The following is a 21,218-nucleotide window of genomic DNA, read 5'->3' as shown; positions in this document are numbered from 1 at the left end:
ACACATGCATCCAAGGCTATGAAATGATTGTCTTAACTAGATTTGAGTCCCAAATAGAGGAAGCATTCGCCTCAGAGCGTGAGCATCCAAAGGAATCCCCAAAGAAAAAAACACGAAGGGGCAAGAGAGTCCCCAAATGATGAACTAAAATGCCTAGCCAAGGGGGGCTATCAACAGTAAAACCCCTAAAAATGAAAATCCATCTAGGGAAAACACCCTTGTCAATAGAACTAGCACCAAGGACATGGACCACATTTCCCCTTTAGACCAGACCATTAACATCCAAGCCCTTCCAAACCCTAAGGTTCATATGCACCCCACGAGCCATACCAGGAGGCCTCAAGGGAAAGAACTGTCGATGAAGCCACCACACATATGCCCTTCGAACCAAACCCATCTGTATCCTCATCTCCAAGAAACTCCAAATACAAGAGAGCCCACCGGAGGTAGAGACAAGCAACGCACCTGGGGCAAAAGACCCCATACATCCAAAACCCAAAGTGGGGAACTAGGGTTCCGGCAAAAAATGCCTCCACCCACAAACCCCAACCCCTTATAGAGGTCCAACCAGTGCACAACCCAACAATACCCCAAGCACCAACATGGGACCTTCCATCTCCAAACACCACCCATAAGAGCCAAACCCATCTAGAGTGTGGAGAAGAGCCATTGGAAGAAAACCATCCTTCAACAACAAACACCTACTGAATAGTAGAAAAACCACTCCATCGTGCACCAGTGAGATCCACCCTCAAAATATGACAACACCCAACAAAGCTACACGGAACCAACACAAAGAAGGCACCCCATCCATCATCCTCGTCCGCTTCAGACTCCTCGCCTCACCATTGCAAGCATATGAGCTAGAAACCCCAGCCCCTTTGTCACCCGCTCTCCCACTCATCGTTATTATTATTATAGTGTTGGGAATAAATAATGCAATAATTTTTCAATGGGTAAAATGAGTAGATTTAAAGAACAAGATTGAATGGATTACATATTCCAAGGGAAGAATAGAATCAAATTTACTTCAAATTTTTTCGTTTGCAATCGTCTTCTATAAAAATGAATTTCATTATGTCAAAAGAGAACTTTTTTTATTGAATTGTTTATATTTTGGAATTCATGTGGATAATGTGTCATTAAGAGATGAAAAAAAAGAACTAGTAGATTTAATTTAATAAAATAATCATTGAAAACTAATCTTTATTTTAAAAAATTAAAGATCAATTTATAAAATTAATCAATGGATAAAACAAAGGAAAAGAATAATTGTCTTATTATTTTATTTTTCATAAAGATCTTCTAAAAAAAATGTTTTTCTATATTGAAATAATACAAAATTAAAATTTCAACATTTCTCAATTTAATTATGCATAATATCTTATATGAACTAAAACAATTGTCATTTAATTTTGATATAAATGAGTTTATTATTATGTAAGAAACTATATCATTATTTAACAAATGAAATTAAAATAAAATAGAGATTATTTAGATGGGTTTTATCTATTACCTATTTTCTAATAAAATATCAAATTTTATTTTAAAATTAAATGTTTTTGAGGTCCCTTCATTTACTTTTTTTAAAAAAAAATTATTATATTTGACTAAAGGAAGTATGAAAAATGGTCATGAATTCAAGATACAAAATAGAAATAGGAGAACTTTTGTGAAGTGAATACAATTTCCAACTTTTCACACAAATAAGTTAGAACTCTATAATCCAATTAAAACTAGATAGGATATTGTCTCAACCTATGTTGAAGTGCGCATTAAGTTCTTTATTAATTTAAACGATGCTTTTATAGGGGTTCTAAAGGAAACAATAAGGCCATAAATCTAATGTCATAATAAACAATGCATAAATGAAGTATCCATTCATTTTAATGCATATTTTAATTGCTTGTTTATATTTTTAAGGTTCTGTGATCAAGCACATTGTACATAGATAATGATGATGCACTTGCTCAACCCGATGTGAGTTTTTTTCTTTGGTACAAGATCTCTTTTTCTTAAAATGGCGTCTCTCTAATATTTCTTCCTTTCAAGTTCTTTTATTATTGTATTATGTACTCTAATATTGTAGAAATAATAGAGCAACATGTTCCCTATTAGGAACATCTTCATTGGAGGCTAATGAAAATGTTCCTAATTGGGAACATGTTGCTATATTATTTCTAAAATATTATGAAATGGTTGTTCGTTGAATACACTTACCATAATTACAAATTTGCAAAGATTCTTGAGCTTAATGTAGTACCTTTCAAAGTTTTAGATAGATAATTTAATTATAGCTAATCCTAATTATTCAATTTTATGTAGTTGGAGATTCATTAACTATGGTCCTTAAACTTCAAGCTAAAAAATCACTTCACACAACTCATATTCAAGAACTTGGTGCTCTTCGCATGCATTTACAATTTGAGGTAACCTTATTGTCATTATTGGTTATTTAAATGATCTAATACCATTATTTTGATGGCTATTTTATTATTTTTTAGATAATATGATGTTTTCATTTCAATGGATAATATGAATAATAGAAGGAAAAAAGAATGGGTTTTTGGCTATGTGATTCTTGATGTTCTTAGCTCAATATTTATTTTATTTTATTTTAATGAAAATATAAGTAGTATTAACTATAATTTTAAATTTAATGTTGAATTTTTCATCAGATCATTATTAGATATTTTTTATGTGCTACATTCTATCTTAAATAGAATTCATGGAATAATTTATTTGAAATAATTAGCACTATTGTAATGTTAGGATTAACAAAACAAAAACAACAATTACTCAATACCGCTAGAGGAGCTACTAGATCATCATACATTATAAGATCTCTAACCCTAGGCCATTTTATACAAAAAAAAATTTCCCCTCAAACCCTCATGAATAAATCTAGAGGGAACCACACGAAATGAATTAAGAAAAAAAATTAACCTCTAAATTAGGACCACATAACACATAAAAGGCATTCATCTACTTAAATGTCAATACAATATCCCTTTTAAGACTTTACATATTAGATCTCATATTACAATAATGTTATTTCATTATAAATGGAAAATGAAATAGGAAATTCCAAAGGATCTCCAGGCTATGCTACTAGTGAGTATAGTGTTAAATATTCTCAAACAAAGGAAACCGCCCGTAATTGGAGTTGGGTAATGTGAACAGGTAAAATTTGGATATATAAATTTTAAATTTTATTACTAAGTACAATAGAACTCCATCACTAACAGATTTCTTTTACATTCATATTATTTTTATCAGCAATTGATGTGTATGACATTCAATGATATATATTTTTAATTTGTTCGGAGCACATTTAGGGAGAATTGGACCACTTATTCTAATAAAAGTACAAGATCAACTAACTTTCTCTATGGAACTACAAAATGAACACATTTTCTATCGTATTATATTATAGAAGCACTAGTCTCAAATTTTCTCTAAATTAGGCAAAAAATTTGTACATCGAACAAAATAGTCATATGCATTCATCTATTCTTATAAATTAAATTTTTTAGACTTTTTAGAATATAGCCTTTTTAGGTTGGTGGAAGATAGATAAATTATTGATATTAAGGTTACTTCACAATTTTATAATGTAATTTGTCTTCGTTTTTTAAGATATTAAGTTAAAATATAGATAATTAACATCACTCAAAATTTCTAAATTTTAGTTTTTAAACATAAGAAAGTCAACAATGTACAAAAAAGAAGCCCTTTTGACGAATTAAAATCTAAATGAACCCTAATTTTACAAATCAATAAAAGATTCTTCACTATACCTCTTGTACTCTTAGATCGATTGTTAATATAACTATCGTAATTAGCCCATAGGCTACTTTAATGTGAGAATCACACAACATAATTATTAAATTTTAAAATTTTGGGAACAGTGTTCCATATTCATAATTTTCGGCAAGGTTTGAGGATTCGGTTAAATTTTATTTCTCCTTAAAAATCTCTAAAATATTGCACTCTACAATTTAACCTTCAATTAGAACTAGGAGTGTTTTCATGATTTTTAAGTCTTGAATGGTATTAAACAACTAATTTAATTTCTAAATTGAACCTTCTTTTGTAATCAATTTTCTCTATGCTTATATTGATAAATTATTAGTATTTTGTAGGTTTTTAAAAAAAAATTATATAATAATTTGATTGAAGTTATTAAAAGAAAATTGAGAATTTATGACAATTTGTATATTCATGATTGGAAATATTGCTCATTGTACTCTTGGTAAATTTTTTAAAGAAAATCTAACTTTTGAAGCATTATTTGTCATAACTTAACTATTACAATTTGACAAAAGTCATACTTCAAATAATGTTTAGATTTTAATATTAAAATAAACAATTATTATGCGAAGTTTTTTGTTGTGTCTATATTATTAAAATTTAACGATATTGATAATGTGTACATTTCAAAATACTATATTACTTTCATTAATTATTTTGATTTTCTTCTTAATATTATTTGTTTTCTATCCTATATTTTATTTATTGTTTACAAAATCAAAAAATAATAATTACTTTCTATTCCTATTCCAATTTACTGCAAGGCAAGTACATGCCACTAGGTGGAACTTATTCTTCTATGCTGTTCGATTTAGGTGGGAAATAGAAACAAATTGAATCTCTGATGGCTCTCTAATTGAAATTCTCTATGGTGAACTTAATTTTTTTTAACTTAATTTCATTTATGGTTAACTAGATGGCCCTTGTGTTGGGCTTAATGGCGTTCTTTAACAGGCTCCTATTGTGCACTATGAATGGCTTGCGAACAACTTCTCTTCTCCTCAAAATAAACCACCAACTGCACATTATGTGTTCTAGTTATCATTGTTTGTTGAATTCTTAAAGTTGAAAGCAATACAAAATATTTTTTAATAAAATTGTCAATACCATATTAGTAGAAATAAATAAATAAATTTTACGTTCTAGTAACGATGGAGTCATACTACAGATGTAGTCATATTCTTTGTGGACTTACCAGTTTATAAATAGTTTTGCATTGTTACTTGAGGTTTCAGCTAGAAGTAGTGATTGTAGGTCAATCTTTTCCATTGTCATTCATTAATTCTACACAACTTCAACCATGCATTTGAAAACCAAATGAGCATTAAAAACAATTTAATTAGAAACTATGAGCTATCTTTTACAATTTTCAAAACGCAATGTTTAATTTTTCTAGAAAAGAATTATTTAAATTAAAATCCTATCATAATCCTATAGTAAAAAAATGACAAAAGCATTTTAGTTGTGGTGCACATGTCTTTAATACTTGAAGAGAAAGTTTGTGAACTTAAATCACTCATTTGATATATTATCTAAACTTGTGCAAGTTGAAAAATATAATGTAGAAGTTCAAATTATAATCCCGTGAATGAAATATAATTACAACCCTAGAACAATATAAAGTTAAGAATGCTCATTTTTTGTGGTGTTTTTTTCAAATTTGTGAAAATACATATAAAAAATTTCCAACTATGTTTGTTCATGTTGAGCAATACAATGTGTAGTCCAACCTACAATTTCATATGCACAATGAGATCATACTACAACCCTACAACAATGGATAGTTAGAGAAATGTGTTTTCCTTTTTATGTCTAAAATCAAAAGTATTACATCCAGCTATTTATTTGAATTACCTCGGATAAGGAGAAAAAAATATCATTCAAAAATGAGTTTTGTAAAAATATTAAATTTGAAAATGTGAAAGTTTAAATTAATTATTTCAGCTTGTCAAACATAGAATTATAAGAAAATATAACAAATAAAATCAGCACTACATTACTTGATTTTGAAAAATATCTTGTATTAATTTAGAATATTTTTAAATTATATTAATTTAATCATTGTTATATTTTATTTATGAATTAATTAAGAATCGTTATGTTTTATTTTTAGTGTTTTCTTCTATTTATTTTTATTTGAGGCACTGTAAAGTTTTCAATAGTAATTTAAATGTAATATCAATACTAATAATAAATAATATTTGTTTATGGCAATGTACTTATATTTTAATTTTTTTAATTTTACTTTTTTTAATAAAAATATTTAAATATCAATATATTTATTTCATCACTATCTATATTTTTATCATAATTATTTAATTTGTTCACAAGTGTTGTAATCTGATTAAACATGTTAGTTTTATTTTTTTGCCATAATTTTTTAAACTTTTGAAATATTATTATAGTTAATTATATGTACATTGATTTTTTCAGTTTGTAATTTATGATAAAAATTATTTTAATTTTTTGAAAGTATCAAATGTCAAATTTTGTTTTCTATTTAAAATACCACTGAATTTTTTTTTAAACTAACTTACATTAGTTTTACTGTATTTCGATATAATACAATTTAATCTTTAATATCTATATTTTAATAATATGTATTCAAATTATTTATTACATTGTTTAGGATAAGTTTTTTGGAGCAAAGTTGAACTTGCCATTGGATGTGATTGTTGCAACGTGGCAATTTAGTGCAGCTGCGTTGTGGAGGAGATCCACTCCTCCACGCGGTTTGCATTTCTTTCTCTTTTAATTCCTGTTTCCTTTTGAGCATTTATTTTTGCACTTTTCTTGTCCTATGGAGACAATTTCTGATAGTTTTTCTATTTCTCCTTCTAACCCTACGATAATGGATATTCCATCTCCTGCTCTAAGTATTCGTCAATTGCATCTCCAGTTGTTACCCCAACCCCTAAAGTTATTGACCCTCTCCCTGCATCTGCCTCCCAACCACTTAGGAAATCATTTGCAAAAAAGGTGGCTCCGGCTAACAATGGAGTCTCCTCTGATGCACAGTTTCTTTAGATGGTTAGAGGGAAGAGATCAAGCAAAGAAGGTAAGGGTTCTTCCTTTTCCTTAAATGAATTTTTCATTTCTCTGAATGATTCCATGTTGAAGGAAATAACATTAGAGAAGTCTCAGCTCTATGAAACTACTATTTTCTTTGCTTGTATGAATTTAGAGAAGTGCCCTCACAAGAAGTTTTTAGATGATTAGGGGTAAAGACCTAGTAGCCACCTAGGCTAACTTCGCACACCAAGAACTCCTAAACTGTAAGTTCGATTTTGTCGATTTTTTTGGGGTACCTTTGTAGGTGATCAAAGAGCTTAAAGCTAAGGTTTCAACTTTTGGGTATTCGTGGATCTCTCTGTTGGGATCATGGAGCGCGAAGTAGTCAAATAGTGTCAATAGTACACAAATTGTTCAATCACCAACTAAAAAAGCTAAAAAATGATTGGCTATTAGTGATTGGTTATTAGTACATGTGTTTTTAGTTTTTAGGACTCTTTTAAGAGTGATAATTGAAAACATCTATGACAAAACTATTACGATTATTGAACTCCTATTTAGTTACTAGATCTCCTCTTCCCCTATTGTATCAAAAATTACATAGATAATTTTATAGGTTGATAAGATATCGTGTAAGGAATTAATAAATATTGTACTTTTTCAAAGTTTGTTGACAATTCACAACTTTGATACTTCGAGAGGGGATTATAATCCAAATCAAATTTTTCGATTGTAACAAGAGACGCGAAGCGTCGTAGTTCCTACCATATGTGTGGTGGTAGTATTGTTGTGGAGGAGGGAAGGGAAGGGTTGGCATTAAGTAATAATTAGTTAATTTGAAAAACCAAGAAATATATTTAAAGCTTTGTGTCCAAGCCAAATACGTGAGGAAATTATAACCCAGGGAAAAAGAAAACTACCAACAAACGTAGCATGTTTAAAAAGATCTCAATCTATTTTACGCATAGAATGTAAAAAGAAATAGTTAAAGACAAAATGCTTTGAGCCGCTCTTAAGTAATTACCAGACCCACCAATGTTGGGCTACCATTACCAATGTCCATAACCAAAGTTTAATGGCAATGGCTTCGAAGAAGAAGGTTAGGGTTCTGAAGAAGGCTGATGCTTCGGATCAAAAGGCTTCGGAGCCCCCTTGTCATCAACGGAGCAGGCTGATGCTTCGGATCAAAAGGCTGCGGAGCCCCCTTGTCATCAACAGAGCAGGATGGAAACGAGAAAATATCTTTCATAACAACAGAAAAGAACAAAAATAGAAGGATGGAAATCCAATTCCGGGTCATTCCCTGGTGAACGTGATTTTCCATAATCTCTTCGATCCCCGCATGAATATGCCAACAAACAAAACCAGAAATTAAAAAATAAGATGGCTGAAGAGAGCATACTATAGTGTTGTAGAAGGTTTTGGACCTAAAATCCTCGAGCATGTTCCTTAAAAGATTACCTTGCAGACGTTGGCATTGACTGGTGAAAAATGAAGCCGCCAGGGTGAAAAATGAAAAATGCTACCGCCCCAATGTTTTCCAATTTTTTCCAGCGGTACACTGGAGAAAAATGAATTTTCCATGGTGAAAACTTGGAAACTTTTGGAGTTTTCCATATTGATCAAATCAACATTAATTGTATTATCGCAGAAGTGTGGACAATTTTTTTTCAGTAATTTTTTGTTTTGAAAAAATGATTTTCTCCCTTTTGCTCTTTTTCAATAGAGCTAATAAGATATCAATAGATGATATTTTTTATTTTTAAAAAATATGTGTAAAATTTCAAACTTTATCATAAATTGAAGTCTTCAAAAATACTTAAATCTTATTGGTTTGGCAATCGTTTATTAGTGTTTTAATGGACTGAACGATTGCGTTAGTATTCCAGGAACTAAAAAGAACGTGAACTAAAATTGAATACGCTTTACAATTGTCTTGTGTACGAACGTATTCACAGACGTCACGTCAGCATCCATTGACTGGAAACTATATGTGGGTATGCCGTATATTTGCTCATAGTTTCCATTCATAATTTTGAATTTGAAGTTTTCTGCAATCGTATGGACTGACGTTTACATGCTTTGAATTGAAATTCGCCATCACGCCCGTGCCTTATATAAATTTCATAATTTCGTTGCCTCCTCACTCAATTCCAGATCATCTTCATTCCGAAACATTTATTTTAGGCACCATGTCTGAATCATTGCCTCTTTTAACGCCCTACAAAATGGGTCCTTTCAATTTGGCTCACAGGTTTCTCTCACAACAAGCTTTTACTGAGGATGCACAATCAAGATTGAATTTTCCCCCCTAATAAAACACTTTTCTTTCTGTTTTTCAGAGTTGTTTTGGCTCCTCTTGCCAGGCAAAGATCCTACAACACCATTCCTCAGCCGCATGCAATCCTGTACTACTCTCAGAGAACAACACGCGGGGGCTTGTTGATTACAGAGGCAACTGGGGTCTCTGATACTGCTCAAGGGTGTGTCAGCAATCCACTTACCTTCATTTCATTTTTTCTTTATTCCAATTAACATTTGAATGTTCATTGAAAAATATAGTTTTCCTTAAATGGCAGGCTTCCAGATACGCCTGGGATATGGACACAGGAGCAGGTTGAAGCCTGGAAGCCCATCGTGAAAGCTGTACACGACAAAGGGGGCATTTTCTTCTGCCAAATACTGCATGGCGGAAGATTTTCTCATGTTGGTCAGTATTTTTTGGGGGGCTTTCCACTGTTTTCTTAAATTTGGTTGATTGTGCTACGAAACGAAAAATGTATGTTTTGGGTGCAGATTATCAGCCTGATGGCCAATCTCCAATTTCCTCCACAAGCAAACCAATATCTGGAAAGATCCCTCTTCCGAATCGAAAGGATGTCGCAGACTTCTCTCCTCCTCGGCCTTTAAAAGCAGAGGAAATCCCCAATTTAGTTGCACATTTTCGAAATGCTGCCAGAAATGCAATCGATGCAGGCATGTTTTTATTCTCATCTACCTTGATTTAAAGAACAGAATGCCGATTTTTGTTGGTATAATGAGTCCTTTTATGAATAATAGGGTTCGATGGTGTTGAGATTCATGGAGCACATGGGTTCCTTATGGACCAGTTCATGAAGGACAGCGTGAATGATCGAACAGATGGCTATGGCGGAACATTGGAGAATCGTTGCAGATTTGCTCTTGAAGTTGTGGAAGCAGTTGTTGATGAAATCGGTGCAGAGCGTGTGGGAATTCGGCTTTCTCCCTTCTCAGCTTATTCTGATGCTTATGACTCGAATCCGGAGGCACTGGGTGTTTACATGGCGGAGGCTCTGAATAAATATAAGATATTGTATGCGCATTTTGTTGAGCCCAGGATTTTTAATGCGGAGAAGACGATAGTGACTGAAAAGAGCCTGAATCCAATGAGGAAAGCATTCAAGGGCACATTTTTGGCTGCAGGGGGTTATAATCGAGATGACGGCAACGAAGCTATTTCCGGTGGCAAAGCCGATCTGATTGTTTACGGCCGATTGTTTCTCGCCAATCCGGATCTGCCAAAAAGATTTGAGTTGAATGCGCCCCTCAATAAATACAACAGAGAAACATTTTATACTTCTGATCCTGTCGTTGGATACATAGATTATCCATTCCTCGAATCATCACACTGATATTGATTTGGTGATGGTACTAAAATGTGTAGTTGATTTTATGGTAGCTGTTTTGGACTTTTAGTGAGATTAGTTGGAGAATGTAACTTTTCATACTATATATTATAAACTTTTTAAAAATATATATTATTTATTATTTTGTGTCATTGTATAACTAGCAATTGCATCTAGGTATGCAATGGGTACACTAAAAAAGTATGGAAAGTCAATTAAGGAAAAATTTGGTTTATTTATTGCATTAATTTGGGCAACATACGTGATGATTAAAAAGATATTTAACAAATGATATTTGAGCAAGAAAGTTCTCAATCAAAAAGATAATTTGAAATAAATGATGTTTCTAAATTAGAAAAATAATCACACTCCATTTTCAATATGCTCTTTTTATATTTATAAGAGAGGGTGGGTAAGGATAGAAAAATAATAATAGAATGGGATTTATAAGAGATCGGATGCGTTAGGAGATAGAAATAAGAAATGATGCAACATATATTATTGTTGATGGCATATTCTATAAATCTCTTAATTTGGTACAATTCAAGAAAAAATAAGAATCAAAGATAATGGTGAAAGAGGTCCTTTGCGTACTTGATTCACAATTTGGATAAACAACTTTGTTTGAAATATATTGAACAGTTTATGTGAATTTACATTATATAAAAAGTTGAAAAAAACCACACAAATCATCATTTTAATGCCTCGTGATAAACCTCCAATGGTTTTCCCATTGCATAGTTCCATGTGGCACACCTTGACAAAATTGATGGTTATTATTATAGTGTTTTTGATTAAGAAAAGCAACAATTAATGGGTGTTGACTTGAAGTACAAACAAAACACTAGAAATATCTAGACAAGCCAGATTTCACTCTATCAAAGACAAAGGTCCACAAGTGACTAATCTACAAACCATGGTCAATGCTAACAATGAAAGACTTGGGACAAGCCCCCATAATAGTTGCAGACTTAAACCAAAAACAACAACAAAAGACCAAAGTGTGGCCTTTAAAACTTCCAGCAATCACTTGATCACAAGAGAAACTAAGACAATAGATCACCATAAGAAACAAGTGAACAAACTCAGGCCATTTACCCCTATCAGAATAGTAAGCAAAGAAACAGAACCAAACAAGACTATACCTCTAGCCTTGGCAAAAAAAAATGCATATCATCCAACCATAGGTCCGGACAAGGCTCCAACCTTGGAAAACGTAGTCAAAAGTCTTCCAGCCCCCCACAAACTTCCAAAACATCATACTAAGAGGAGCAAAGAGGAGGAAGACCAAGCCCCAGAGGTAAGAGCAACTCCTCCTTCCTCCACTAACAACACTACTAAAAGTAGTACAAGTATTTAGTATCTCAATAGGAGTCTCCTCTTCTTCCCACTGCCCAAATATGATCCCCACCTCAATAGGAGATTGCTCCACCTCCGTAGGAGCAACGAACTTAGAAGCTAAGAGTAAGACCTAGGTCATCTTCGTAGGATGTAACACACATCTCCACACCAAACTGTTTAGTTGCGGAGTCATCCTTTATTCACCACTTCAAGTACATCGTCCATACATGCTCTCACCAGCCAAATCTCTAAAAATTGGAAAGAGATACTCACAAAAAATGGGACAGTGCCCATTGAACACATTCACAACCAATTTTCCTCCAGGAACTAGCTACCTCCACAAGCTTTGTCCCCTCCTCAATAGGGTCCTCCACCTCAATAGGAAGTAGGAAAGTGAAAGAACAAGATAGAGGAAACCTCCACCACACATGCATCCAAGGCTATGAAATGATTGTCTTAACTAGATTTGAGTCCCAAATAGAGGAAGCATTCGCCTCAGAGCGTGAGCATCCAAAGGAATCCCCAAAGAAAAAAACACGAAGGGGCAAGAGAGTCCCCAAATGATGAACTAAAATGCCTAGCCAAGGGGGGCTATCAACAGTAAAACCCCTAAAAATGAAAATCCATCTAGGGAAAACACCCTTGTCAATAGAACTAGCACCAAGGACATGGACCACATTTCCCCTTTAGACCAGACCATTAACATCCAAGCCCTTCCAAACCCTAAGGTTCATATGCACCCCACGAGCCATACCAGGAGGCCTCAAGGGAAAGAACTGTCGATGAAGCCACCACACATATGCCCTTCGAACCAAACCCATCTGTATCCTCATCTCCAAGAAACTCCAAATACAAGAGAGCCCACCGGAGGTAGAGACAAGCAACGCACCTGGGGCAAAAGACCCCATACATCCAAAACCCAAAGTGGGGAACTAGGGTTCCGGCAAAAAATGCCTCCACCCACAAACCCCAACCCCTTATAGAGGTCCAACCAGTGCACAACCCAACAATACCCCAAGCACCAACATGGGACCTTCCATCTCCAAACACCACCCATAAGAGCCAAACCCATCTAGAGTGTGGAGAAGAGCCATTGGAAGAAAACCATCCTTCAACAACAAACACCTACTGAATAGTAGAAAAACCACTCCATCGTGCACCAGTGAGATCCACCCTCAAAATATGACAACACCCAACAAAGCTACACGGAACCAACACAAAGAAGGCACCCCATCCATCATCCTCGTCCGCTTCAGACTCCTCGCCTCACCATTGCAAGCATATGAGCTAGAAACCCCAGCCCCTTTGTCACCCGCTCTCCCACTCATCGTTATTATTATTATAGTGTTGGGAATAAATAATGCAATAATTTTTCAATGGGTAAAATGAGTAGATTTAAAGAACAAGATTGAATGGATTACATATTCCAAGGGAAGAATAGAATCAAATTTACTTCAAATTTTTTCGTTTGCAATCGTCTTCTATAAAAATGAATTTCATTATGTCAAAAGAGAACTTTTTTTATTGAATTGTTTATATTTTGGAATTCATGTGGATAATGTGTCATTAAGAGATGAAAAAAAAGAACTAGTAGATTTAATTTAATAAAATAATCATTGAAAACTAATCTTTATTTTAAAAAATTAAAGATCAATTTATAAAATTAATCAATGGATAAAACAAAGGAAAAGAATAATTGTCTTATTATTTTATTTTTCATAAAGATCTTCTAAAAAAAATGTTTTTCTATATTGAAATAATACAAAATTAAAATTTCAACATTTCTCAATTTAATTATGCATAATATCTTATATGAACTAAAACAATTGTCATTTAATTTTGATATAAATGAGTTTATTATTATGTAAGAAACTATATCATTATTTAACAAATGAAATTAAAATAAAATAGAGATTATTTAGATGGGTTTTATCTATTACCTATTTTCTAATAAAATATCAAATTTTATTTTAAAATTAAATGTTTTTGAGGTCCCTTCATTTACTTTTTTTAAAAAAAAATTATTATATTTGACTAAAGGAAGTATGAAAAATGGTCATGAATTCAAGATACAAAATAGAAATAGGAGAACTTTTGTGAAGTGAATACAATTTCCAACTTTTCACACAAATAAGTTAGAACTCTATAATCCAATTAAAACTAGATAGGATATTGTCTCAACCTATGTTGAAGTGCGCATTAAGTTCTTTATTAATTTAAACGATGCTTTTATAGGGGTTCTAAAGGAAACAATAAGGCCATAAATCTAATGTCATAATAAACAATGCATAAATGAAGTATCCATTCATTTTAATGCATATTTTAATTGCTTGTTTATATTTTTAAGGTTCTGTGATCAAGCACATTGTACATAGATAATGATGATGCACTTGCTCAACCCGATGTGAGTTTTTTTCTTTGGTACAAGATCTCTTTTTCTTAAAATGGCGTCTCTCTAATATTTCTTCCTTTCAAGTTCTTTTATTATTGTATTATGTACTCTAATATTGTAGAAATAATAGAGCAACATGTTCCCTATTAGGAACATCTTCATTGGAGGCTAATGAAAATGTTCCTAATTGGGAACATGTTGCTATATTATTTCTAAAATATTATGAAATGGTTGTTCGTTGAATACACTTACCATAATTACAAATTTGCAAAGATTCTTGAGCTTAATGTAGTACCTTTCAAAGTTTTAGATAGATAATTTAATTATAGCTAATCCTAATTATTCAATTTTATGTAGTTGGAGATTCATTAACTATGGTCCTTAAACTTCAAGCTAAAAAATCACTTCACACAACTCATATTCAAGAACTTGGTGCTCTTCGCATGCATTTACAATTTGAGGTAACCTTATTGTCATTATTGGTTATTTAAATGATCTAATACCATTATTTTGATGGCTATTTTATTATTTTTTAGATAATATGATGTTTTCATTTCAATGGATAATATGAATAATAGAAGGAAAAAAGAATGGGTTTTTGGCTATGTGATTCTTGATGTTCTTAGCTCAATATTTATTTTATTTTATTTTAATGAAAATATAAGTAGTATTAACTATAATTTTAAATTTAATGTTGAATTTTTCATCAGATCATTATTAGATATTTTTTATGTGCTACATTCTATCTTAAATAGAATTCATGGAATAATTTATTTGAAATAATTAGCACTATTGTAATGTTAGGATTAACAAAACAAAAACAACAATTACTCAATACCGCTAGAGGAGCTACTAGATCATCATACATTATAAGATCTCTAACCCTAGGCCATTTTATACAAAAAAAAATTTCCCCTCAAACCCTCATGAATAAATCTAGAGGGAACCACACGAAATGAATTAAGAAAAAAAATTAACCTCTAAATTAGGACCACATAACACATAAAAGGCATTCATCTACTTAAATGTCAATACAATATCCCTTTTAAGAATTTACATATTAGATCTCATATTACAATAATGTTATTTCATTATAAATGGAAAATGAAATAGGAAATTCCAAAGGATCTCCAGGCTATGCTACTAGTGAGTATAGTGTTAAATATTCTCAAACAAAGGAAACCGCCCGTAATTGGAGTTGGGTAATGTGAACAGGTAAAATTTGGATATATAAATTTTAAATTTTATTACTAAGTACAATAGAACTCCATCACTAACAGATTTCTTTTACATTCATATTATTTTTATCAGCAATTGATGTGTATGACATTCAATGATATATATTTTTAATTTGTTCGGAGCACATTTAGGGAGAATTGGACCACTTATTCTAATAAAAGTACAAGATCAACTAACTTTCTCTATGGAACTACAAAATGAACACATTTTCTATCGTATTATATTATAGAAGCACTAGTCTCAAATTTTCTCTAAATTAGGCAAAAAATTTGTACATCGAACAAAATAGTCATATGCATTCATCTATTCTTATAAATTAAATTTTTTAGACTTTTTAGAATATAGCCTTTTTAGGTTGGTGGAAGATAGATAAATTATTGATATTAAGGTTACTTCACAATTTTATAATGTAATTTGTCTTCGTTTTTTAAGATATTAAGTTAAAATATAGATAATTAACATCACTCAAAATTTCTAAATTTTAGTTTTTAAACATAAGAAAGTCAACAATGTACAAAAAAGAAGCCCTTTTGACGAATTAAAATCTAAATGAACCCTAATTTTACAAATCAATAAAAGATTCTTCACTATACCTCTTGTACTCTTAGATCGATTGTTAATATAACTATCGTAATTAGCCCATAGGCTACTTTAATGTGAGAATCACACAACATAATTATTAAATTTTAAAATTTTGGGAACAGTGTTCCATATTCATAATTTTCGGCAAGGTTTGAGGATTCGGTTAAATTTTATTTCTCCTTAAAAATCTCTAAAATATTGCACTCTACAATTTAACCTTCAATTAGAACTAGGAGTGTTTTCATGATTTTTAAGTCTTGAATGGTATTAAACAACTAATTTAATTTCTAAATTGAACCTTCTTTTGTAATCAATTTTCTCTATGCTTATACTGATAAATTATTAGTATTTTGTAGGTTTTTAAAAAAAAATTATATAATAATTTGATTGAAGTTATTAAAAGAAAATTGAGAATTTATGACAATTTGTATATTCATGATTGGAAATATTGCTCATTGTACTCTTGGTAAATTTTTTAAAGAAAATCTAACTTTTGAAGCATTATTTGTCATAACTTAACTATTACAATTTGACAAAAGTCATACTTCAAATAATGTTTAGATTTTAATATTAAAATAAACAATTATTATGCGAAGTTTTTTGTTGTGTCTATATTATTAAAATTTAACGATATTGATAATGTGTACATTTCAAAATACTATATTACTTTCATTAATTATTTTGATTTTCTTCTTAATATTATTTGTTTTCTATCCTATATTTTATTTATTGTTTACAAAATCAAAAAATAATAATTACTTTCTATTCCTATTCCAATTTACTGCAAGGCAAGTACATGCCACTAGGTGGAACTTATTCTTCTATGCTGTTCGATTTAGGTGGGAAATAGAAACAAATTGAATCTCTGATGGCTCTCTAATTGAAATTCTCTATGGTGAACTTAATTTTTTTTAACTTAATTTCATTTATGGTTAACTAGATGGCCCTTGTGTTGGGCTTAATGGCGTTCTTTAACAGGCTCCTATTGTGCACTATGAATGGCTTGCGAACAACTTCTCTTCTCCTCAAAATAAACCACCAACTGCACATTATGTGTTCTAGTTATCATTGTTTGTTGAATTCTTAAAGTTGAAAGCAATACAAAATATTTTTTAATAAAATTGTCAATACCATATTAGTAGAAATAAATAAATAAATTTTACGTTCTAGTAACGATGGAGTCATACTACAGATGTAGTCATATTCTTTGTGGACTTACCAGTTTATAAATAGTTTTGCATTGTTACTTGAGGTTTCAGCTAGAAGTAGTGATTGTAGGTCAATCTTTTCCATTGTCATTCATTAATTCTACACAACTTCAACCATGCATTTGAAAACCAAATGAGCATTAAAAACAATTTAATTAGAAACTATGAGCTATCTTTTACAATTTTCAAAACGCAATGTTTAATTTTTCTAGAAAAGAATTATTTAAATTAAAATCCTATCATAATCCTATAGTAAAAAAATGACAAAAGCATTTTAGTTGTGGTGCACATGTCTTTAATACTTGAAGAGAAAGTTTGTGAACTTAAATCACTCATTTGATATATTATCTAAACTTGTGCAAGTTGAAAAATATAATGTAGAAGTTCAAATTATAATCCCGTGAATGAAATATAATTACAACCCTAGAACAATATAAAGTTAAGAATGCTCATTTTTTGTGGTGTTTTTTTCAAATTTGTGAAAATACATATAAAAAATTTCCAACTATGTTTGTTCATGTTGAGCAATACAATGTGTAGTCCAACCTACAATTTCATATGCACAATGAGATCATACTACAACCCTACAACAATGGATAGTTAGAGAAATGTGTTTTCCTTTTTATGTCTAAAATCAAAAGTATTACATCCAGCTATTTATTTGAATTACCTCGGATAAGGAGAAAAAAATATCATTCAAAAATGAGTTTTGTAAAAATATTAAATTTGAAAATGTGAAAGTTTAAATTAATTATTTCAGCTTGTCAAACATAGAATTATAAGAAAATATAACAAATAAAATCAGCACTACATTACTTGATTTTGAAAAATATCTTGTATTAATTTAGAATATTTTTAAATTATATGAATTTAATCATTGTTATATTTTATTTATGAATTAATTAAGAATCGTTATGTTTTATTTTTAGTGTTTTCTTCTATTTATTTTTATTTGAGGCACTGTAAAGTTTTCAATAGTAATTTAAATGTAATATCAATACTAATAATAAATAATATTTGTTTATGGCAATGTACTTATATTTTAATTTTTTTAATTTTACTTTTTTTAATAAAAATATTTAAATATCAATATATTTATTTCATCACTATCTATATTTTTATCATAATTATTTAATTTGTTCACAAGTGTTGTAATCTGATTAAACATGTTAGTTTTATTTTTTTGCCATAATTTTTTAAACTTTTGAAATATTATTATAGTTAATTATATGTACATTGATTTTTTCAGTTTGTAATTTATGATAAAAATTATTTTAATTTTTTGAAAGTATCAAATGTCAAATTTTGTTTTCTATTTAAAATACCACTGAATTTTTTTTTAAACTAACTTACATTAGTTTTACTGTATTTCGATATAATACAATTTAATCTTTAATATCTATATTTTAATAATATGTATTCAAATTATTTATTACATTGTTTAGGATAAGTTTTTTGGAGCAAAGTTGAACTTGCCATTGGATGTGATTGTTGCAACGTGGCAATTTAGTGCAGCTGCGTTGTGGAGGAGATCCACTCCTCCACGCGGTTTGCATTTCTTTCTCTTTTAATTCCTGTTTCCTTTTGAGCATTTATTTTTGCACTTTTCTTGTCCTATGGAGACAATTTGTGATAGTTTTTCTATTTCTCCTTCTAACCCTACGATAATGGATATTCCATCTCCTGCTCTAAGTATTCGTCAATTGCATCTCCAGTTGTTACCCCAACCCCTAAAGTTATTGACCCTCTCCCTGCATCTGCCTCCCAACCACTTAGGAAATCATTTGCAAAAAAGGTGGCTCCGGCTAACAATGGAGTCTCCTCTGATGCACAGTTTCTTTAGATGGTTAGAGGGAAGAGATCAAGCAAAGAAGGTAAGGGTTCTTCCTTTTCCTTAAATGAATTTTTCATTTCTCTGAATGATTCCATGTTGAAGGAAATAACATTAGAGAAGTCTCAGCTCTATGAAACTACTATTTTCTTTGCTTGTATGAATTTAGAGAAGTGCCCTCAAAAGAAGTTTTTAGATGATTAGGGGTAAAGACCTAGTATCCACCTAGGCTAACTTCGCACACCAAGAACTCCTAAACTGTAAGTTCGATTTTGTCGATTTTTTTGGGGTACCTTTGTAGGTGATCAAAGAGCTTAAAGCTAAGGTTTCAACTTTTGGGTATTCGTGGATCTCTCTGTTGGGATCATGGAGCGCGAAGTAGTCAAATAGTGTCAATAGTACACAAATTGTTCAATCACCAACTAAAAAAGCTAAAAAATGATTGGCTATTAGTGATTGGTTATTAGTACATGTGTTTTTAGTTTTTAGGACTCTTTTAAGAGTGATAATTGAAAACATCTATGACAAAACTATTACGATTATTGAACTCCTATTTAGTTACTAGATCTCCTCTTCCCCTATTGTATCAAAAATTACATAGATAATTTTATAGGTTGATAAGATATCGTGTAAGGAATTAATAAATATTGTACTTTTTCAAAGTTTGTTGACAATTCACAACTTTGATACTTCGAGAGGGGATTATAATCCAAATCAAATTTTTCGATTGTAACAAGAGACGCGAAGCGTCGTAGTTCCTACCATATGTGTGGTGGTAGTATTGTTGTGGAGGAGGGAAGGGAAGGGTTGGCATTAAGTAATAATTAGTTAATTTGAAAAACCAAGAAATATATTTAAAGCTTTGTGTCCAAGCCAAATACGTGAGGAAATTATAACCCAGGGAAAAAGAAAACTACCAACAAACGTAGCATGTTTAAAAAGATCTCAATCTGTTTTACGCATAGAATGTAAAAAGAAATAGTTAAAGACAAAATGCTTTGAGCCGCTCTTAAGTAATTACCAGACCCACCAATGTTGGGCTACCATTACCAATGTCCATAACCAAAGTTTAATGGCAATGGCTTCGAAGAAGAAGGTTAGGGTTCTGAAGAAGGCTGATGCTTCGGATCAAAAGGCTTCGGAGCCCCCTTGTCATCAACGGAGCAGGCTGATGCTTCGGATCAAAAGGCTGCGGAGCCCCCTTGTCATCAACAGAGCAGGATGGAAACGAGAAAATATCTTTCATAACAACAGAAAAGAACAAAAATAGAAGGATGGAAATCCAATTCCGGGTCATTCCCTGGTGAACGTGATTTTCCATAATCTCTTCGATCCCCGCATGAATATGCCAACAAACAAAACCAGAAATTAAAAAATAAGATGGCTGAAGAGAGCATACTATAGTGTTGTAGAAGGTTTTGGACCTAAAATCCTCGAGCATGTTCCTTAAAAGATTACCTTGCAGACGTTGGCATTGACTGGTGAAAAATGAAGCCGCCAGGGTGAAAAATGAAAAATGCTACCGCCCCAATGTTTTCCAATTTTTTCCAGCGGTACACTGGAGAAAAATGAATTTTCCATGGTGAAAACTTGGAAACTTTTGGAGTTTTCCATATTGATCAAATCAACATTAATTGTATTATCGCAGAAGTGTGGACAATTTTTTTTCAGTAATTTTTTGTTTTGAAAAAATGATTTTCTCCCTTTTGCTCTTTTTCAATAGAGCTAATAAGATATCAATAGATGATATTTTTTATTTTTAAAAAATATGTGTAAAATTTCAAACTTTATCATAAATTGAAGTCTTCAAAAATACTTAAATCTTATTGGTTTGGCAATCGTTTATTAGTGTTTTAATGGACTGAACGATTGCGTTAGTATTCCAGGAACTAAAAAGAACGTGAACTAAAATTGAATACGCTTTACAATTGTCTTGTGTACGAACGTATTCACAGACGTCACGTCAGCATCCATTGACTGGAAACTATATGTGGGTATGCCGTATATTTGCTCATAGTTTCCATTCATAATTTTGAATTTGAAGTTTTCTGCAATCGTATGGACTGACGTTTACATGCTTTGAATTGAAATTCGCCATCACGCCCGTGCCTTATATAAATTTCATAATTTCGTTGCCTCCTCACTCAATTCCA

At 31.3% G+C, this 21,218-nt stretch overlaps 1 protein-coding gene across 1 annotated transcript; it reads left to right on the top strand.

Annotated features, from left to right (window-relative positions):
• The first annotated feature begins 8,981 nt into the window (after positions 1-8,981).
• LOC149572344 (putative 12-oxophytodienoate reductase 11) lies at positions 8,982-10,624 on the top strand. The gene is made up of 5 exons (XM_089811104.1): positions 8,982-9,079; positions 9,168-9,308; positions 9,405-9,535; positions 9,622-9,801; positions 9,886-10,624. The coding sequence occupies exons 1-5, from the start codon at positions 9,018-9,020 to the stop codon at positions 10,476-10,478; spliced, it is 1,107 nt and encodes a 368-aa protein (XP_089667230.1). The 5' UTR covers positions 8,982-9,017; the 3' UTR covers positions 10,479-10,624.
• The last annotated feature ends 10,594 nt before the right edge of the window (positions 10,625-21,218 follow it).

Source organism: Cupressus sempervirens, chromosome 2, assembly GCF_028749045.1.
Source record: "Cupressus sempervirens isolate cs-2001-9-10 chromosome 2, ASM2874904v1, whole genome shotgun sequence".
In the NCBI taxonomy this organism is placed as follows: domain Eukaryota; kingdom Viridiplantae; phylum Streptophyta; class Pinopsida; order Cupressales; family Cupressaceae; genus Cupressus; species Cupressus sempervirens.
This window is presented reverse-complemented; position numbering and strand designations above follow the sequence as displayed.

What these genes read in the sequence shown, in the direction of transcription:
- LOC149572344 (XM_089811104.1), top strand. Translation starts at nt 9,018, where the DNA reads ATGTCTGAATCATTGCCTCTTTTAACGCCCTACAAAATGGGTCCTTTC. An exon ending in CCTTTCAATTTGGCTCACAG is followed by an intron (nt 9,080 to 9,167) that starts GTTTCTCTCACA and finishes TCTGTTTTTCAG; the next exon opens with AGTTGTTTTGGCTCCTCTTG. An exon ending in CAGAAATGCAATCGATGCAG is followed by an intron (nt 9,802 to 9,885) that starts GCATGTTTTTAT and finishes TATGAATAATAG; the next exon opens with GGTTCGATGGTGTTGAGATT.